General features: G+C 40.8%; 1 protein-coding gene across 1 annotated transcript in view; it reads right to left on the reverse strand.

The window, feature by feature from the left end:
- The window catches only part of LOC105490672 (leucine rich repeat containing 63), a 77848-nt gene extending 72473 nt beyond the window's left edge, over positions 1–5375 (reverse strand). Inside the window, exon 1 of the mRNA XM_071081342.1 lies at positions 5174–5375. Coding sequence (XP_070937443.1) covers positions 5174–5219 — 46 coding nt within the window. The 5' untranslated portion in view covers positions 5220–5375. The remainder of the gene's footprint in view (positions 1–5173) is intronic.
- Positions 5376–6000: the final 625 nt, after the last annotated feature.

Here is a 6000-nt window from a genome sequence, read left to right on the forward strand (position 1 = left end):
AGAAATCAGTTAGTTAAAAACCAGAAGGGCCGGTTTTGCTACTCTTGTACTGTGCACTGTAAGACAAGCTGTGATGAATTAGAATGGCTATGATTTCTACAGCCATACCAGAGGGCTAGAGTTAGTTGGCCTAGTGTGTTTCTTAATAAATGTATTTATGTTTCATGCTTTCATGGGACAAAGAGTCAAACATAAATGTTTTCTGTGAGCTGTAAAAGTATGAGAGCATTGAGGGCTTTAAGAGCTTCTTACAGTCATGGAGATGTGGATTTTAAAGGCCAGAACTTCCTGAATGAGTTGCTGACATGTTCTGCCTAAAGGATTAAGGAATCCCAGAAGGGAATGGCTCCAGCGACATGGAATACCGACCTTTATCTCCTGCTTGATCTCTAGACCTCCCTCAGATGACCTCTGCCCTTCAGAAACATCTGCACAAAGATTAACAGGCACCTTTCTTCCTGGTACTTCATAGTACCTCTCCCAAGTAGAAGGGACAGATTTTGATGGAACAGGGTGAAGCACAGGAAGTGGGAGGCCACACAGCCATAGTCAGAGATAAGATTAAGATCTTGTCTTCTAGGCCGGGCGCGGTGGCTCACGCCTGTAATCCCAGCACTTTGGGAGGCCGAGGCGGGCGGATCACAAGGTCAGGAGATCGAGACCACGGTGAAACCCCGTCTCTACTAAAAATACAAAAAATTAGCCGGGCGCGGTTGTGGGCGCCTGTAGTCCCAGCCACTCGGGAGGCTGAGGCAGGAGAATGGCGTGAACCCGGGAGGCGGAGCTTGCAGTGAGCCGAGATCGCGCCACTGCACTCCAGCCTGGGCGACAGAGCGAGACTCCGTCTCAAAAAAAAAAAAAAAAAAAAAAAAAAGATCTTGTCTTCTGAAACTAATAAAATGCTCTTTATAGTGATTTTATACTGTTGAAGTATTTTAGAGATAGGGTCTCGCTCTGTCCCCAGGCTGGAGTGCAGTGGCATAGTCATTAGCTCGCTGCAGCCTCGAACTCCCAGGCTCAGGAGATCCTCCCACCTCCGCCTCCTGAGTAGCTGGAACTACAAGCACCCACCACTGTGTCCAGCTCATTTTAAAATTTTTTTGTAGAGCAGAGTCTCACGGTGTTGCCTAGGCTGGTCTCAAACTCCCGCTGAGGAGATCCTCCCACCTCAGCCTCCCAAAGCACTGGGATTACAGGCATGAGCCACTGTGCCTGACCTTGTATGTTGTCATTTGAGAAATGTTTATTCAAGTCCTTTGCCCAATTTTTAGTAAGGTTATTTGTTTTCTTGTTATTGAGTACTTTCAGTTGGATGTCAGCCCCTTATCCAGTATATGATTTGCAGATATTTTCTCCCAGACCATGGGTTGTCTCTTCATTCTATTGCTTCTTTTGCAGTACAGAAAGAAAAGAGCATCTTATTGTAATTAGTATTTGATTATTAATGAGTTTAAACATTTTTTCGTATGTTTATTACTGAGTGTATTCTGTTGTAAATGGCTTATCCCAGTCCCTTGTCCATTTTTACATGGTAGTATTTTTTCTTCCCCCTAATGGTTATTTTTCTTTAATTTTAATTTTTTTTTGAGACAGGTGTTGCTCTGTTGCCCAGGCTGGAATGCAGTAGGACGATCATAGCTTACTGCAGCCTTGACCTCCTGGGCTCAAGCAATCTCCCCACCTCAGCCTCCTAAGTAGCTGGGACTACAATGCATGCCGCCACATCCAGCTAATTTTTTTTTTTTTAATTTTTTGCAGACACGGGGTTTCAACATGTTGCCCAGGCTGGTCTCAAACTCCTGGGCTAGAATGAGCTGCCTGCCCCAGCCTCCCAGAGGGCTGGAATTACAGGCGTGAGCCACCATGCCTGGCCCCTGTGTGATTTTTAAGAGATCCCTAATGATTTTTAAGAGATATTATGGATACACAATATGCCCTGTTTGCCTACTGAGGCTACGTAAGATGAGATATGAAGTGGTTACATATGTGGACCCTAAAGTCAGATAGACTGGGTCTGAATACCGACACCATTGTTTACCAATTATATGACTTTGGTCAAGTTAACGCTTTAATTCTTAATTTCCACATCTGTAAAATTGAGGCAATAATGGCACCTACCCCAAACAGAGTTGTGAAAATTAAATGAGAACATCCTCAGAATGCTTCAACACAGTTCCTGGATCACTGAAAATGTTCAATAAATGTCAACTACTATTTTTTCTCAATGATAATTCAAAAGTTGATTATATAAAGGAAGTACCATACTCATTACTGTTATTATTATAATTACATATAACTGATTTGTTGCTAAATTACACTAAAATGGTTCTTGTGCTCTTTACATACACACATATACATACATATACATATATATATATATATGGGAAGTGGAGATGCACTCCCTAGTCTGCAGCAAGCAGAGAACTGAAATGAAATGCCCTGCATAAATCTGAGAGCCTCAAAATTAAGACCCTTTCTCTGAAACAGGGACTAGAGAATCCACCCTCTAGCCCGCAACGTATCAAGGAAGCTGACCATAGGCTAGGCAAACAATATATTAATAGTGGACAAAGTAGACTCTAATAGGCTTATTTTTTAAGGATACAAAGAAATGATTCATCAAGGTGATGTGCCAGCCTATGACTGTCTGCACTCAACCGCATAACTTCTAAATACCAGAAACAATTGACAAAATGACAAGGAGCTATTGATAAATCTACCTCTAAAATGAGAACCCCTTTTTTAAAAGAAGCTCATGTCTGTTAGAAAATAAAAGCTCAAGCAAACAAAAGATTCCAAAGGATATGGGAGATTTTGATAAACCAAGTAATACACTTTATCTGATTGATATATAGATACCTGTATCCAATAAATCAAGAACACACATTCCTCTTTGGTACACTTGAAATATTTACCAAGATTGGCCACAGAGGAAATCTTAACAAATTCTAGAGGGGGCACTTAGTAGATATTCCAGTTTAACTAGAGAAGAAGTTGGGTAGGTCAGGCTAGCAATGGAAGTCTGTTAGGAACTTAAATATTAGGATATTGACAGGCAGTAGGGAGCTACTGGAAGATTTAGAGCAGGGAAGCTACAGGATCTGCATTATAAGATGAATCTGGAATTGAGGCCAGGTTATTCTCTTAATTTTCAAGGGCGAATGAGGAAAGATCCAGCTCTGACAGAATAATGAGTTGTGTAAAGTGAAGGCCAAATGACATCACCAGAGATGGCAGTAGTTCAAAGAAAGCAAAGCAGAGGAATTGAACTGCTGCAGAATGCACAGTAGGTAACAGGGCAGTGAACGCAGACCACCCTGGGCCTTGGGGGTCAGCACCATGCTCACAGGGCAAAGCATGAATTTAATTCCAGAAAGTCACTACTAACCTCATTAGAAATCTTAGTGTGGTTTTCCTGTGTGTTTTGAACTTAATTTTAAGCTTATTTTGGATTTACAGTTATGATCTAACTGCAGTAGCAGCTTACCCCAAGTTTGCTGTTTGCTTATGTAATAGAAATAGGTAAAGACAACTGTGGAAGTCTGGGATAATTTTTTCATGTATGTATTCATGCTAGAGAAGTTCTAGTCTAGTTGATTCTCCTCATTCTACAGATATGGAAAATTAAGCACAGAAAAGTGACTGATTATTAATTATAGTAATAAAAATGATTAAATATGAGTACTTTTAGAACATATGTTGTGTGTTAGTCATTATATTATATTATACTAAGTACTCTGCATGCATTCCCTTATTTATGCCTCGTAACTATGCTATGATGTAGGTGCTATTTACTTTTCCTGTCTGCTAATAAGGATACTGAGGCTTAGATTAAGAAGACCATAAACTCAGGGACTAGCTTTGGGACCCAAGCCTTTGTAACTCCACAGAACGAGCTCTTAGCCGCTTGGCTATCCCAGCTTGACTTGGACACACAAGTTGCAACCCAATCAAATTTAGATTCAAGATCTCTTGACTTGTGGTCTAGTGTATTTCCTGTCTCACCTCAGGCCTCTGTTCTCTACATTTCTTTGAGAGTATACAGCTAAAGCCACAGAGTAGTATTAGATCTTATTGTAAGAAAAATGCTTAGTTAGGCACATCTCCTATATCAGAAGTTCAGAATCATATTCCGCTTTCTGACTTTTCAGAGTTCCTGGGATGTTTTCATTAGACACTTGACATATTTTTTAATTTTCTCTCACTTGTAGCACACACCAGATGTTCAGGTTTCGGTCCAGATATTGGTTCAGTAAGGATTTATTGGATGCATTAATGAAAATCTAGAACCTCCTTACTTATGGACATGTTAGATTTCAGAAGGCTATTTTCCAATACATTTGTGCATAAATCCTTAGTGACTAAAACAGATTAAGGAGTATTTCTCGGAAGTCCTCAGAAGCATTTCCACTAAAGATGGGTATAAAAAGTTAGTCCTGTGAAACTTTAAAATCAGGTCTGTTCTCCGCCTTTGAGATCATATACAATCTATCAGACATTCTTTCTGTTAATGTAATTGATTGTTTTAGTCTACATCGAAAATCTATTGAGGGAGTTAACCCTCCTCTTGGATGACATCTGCAGGTGTTTTAGGTTACACTTTAAGGTGCTCACTTGATAACCACAATATTAAATCAACTCTCCACCTACTCAATACCTACACCAGTGGAACCAAACAGGGTCGGAGAAAGCCCACGTGGAATGCCCTTATTTTAAATTCATAATCACCTACTTTTCTTTAAATTTATTTTTTTGAAACAGAGTCTCACTCTGTTGCCCAGGCTGGAGTGCAGTGGTGTGATCTCGGCTGGCTGCAGCCTCCACCTCCCAGTTTCAAGCGATTCTCCTACCTCAGCCTCCTGAGTAGCTGGGATTACAGGTGCCCGCCACGACGCCCGGCTAATTTTTGTATTTTTAGTAGAGATGGGGTTTCACCATGTGAAGGCTGGTCTCAAACTCCTGACCTCAGGTGATCCACTTGCCTTGGCCTCCCAAAGTGCTGAGATTACAGGCGTGAGCCACCACGCCCGGCCAGTCACCTACTTTTTAATTACAAAGGGAAAAATAGTAACTTTACAGTGGGGCGTCCCTGCAGTCATCATGTACTCCACGTATGATGTGCTGAGAGAGAGAACAACATCACTAATGTGTTACTCTTGCCAAAAATACATACCTGAATTAAATTGTGAGGAAACAGACAAGCCCACACTGAGGGACATTCTATGATGGACCTTTTTGAAAGTGTCAAGGTGATGAAAGACAGATTGAAGAACTGTCCCAGATTCATGGAGGCTAAGGTGACATCACAACTAAATGGAATGTGAGATCTGGATTGGATCCTAGTCCAGAAAAAGGATACTAATAGGATAGTCTATCAAAGGTGAAAAAGGTTTGTAGTTTAGTTAATAATAGTGGATCAATGATAATTTCTCAATATTGATAATTATACTATGGTACGGTATTAAGATGTTAACATTTGGGAAAGTTGGGTGAAGGGTATATGGGGATTCTTTTAACTATTTTCCCACCTTTTTTGTAATTCTGAAATTATTTCAAAATTAAAAGTTAATTAAAGGAAAAATATTTTTAAATGGAACATCACTAGCCTTGAATATTACTCAGCCATTATACCATCTTCCCCAAAGTATTCATTCTTCCAAACTCCTAGACAATATTTCAGACACTCTCCTTTCACTACAGCCCTTGTGTAGCTCCTTCCCCAGCCTCATTCATTGTGAAAATAGGGGCAATTAAAAGAATTTCCCCAGGTGCACCTCCCAGCGCCTGTGACTATTTACTGTGCTTTCTCTCCTGCCCTTGTGGATAAGCTGTCTTTGCAGCTAGCCAGGGTCAAGTCCTCCACTTGTTTAGTAGATCTTATCCTCTCATCTATTCAAGAAAATTGCTCCCACACATCTCTCTCTCTCTCTCTCTCTCTCTCTCTCTCTGTCTCCATCGCCACCCCAACCCTTTCTCTCTGCTGCTAGGTAATTCCTGGAA

Source organism: Macaca nemestrina, chromosome 16, assembly GCF_043159975.1.
Source record: "Macaca nemestrina isolate mMacNem1 chromosome 16, mMacNem.hap1, whole genome shotgun sequence".
Classification (NCBI taxonomy): Eukaryota; Metazoa; Chordata; class Mammalia; order Primates; family Cercopithecidae; genus Macaca; species Macaca nemestrina.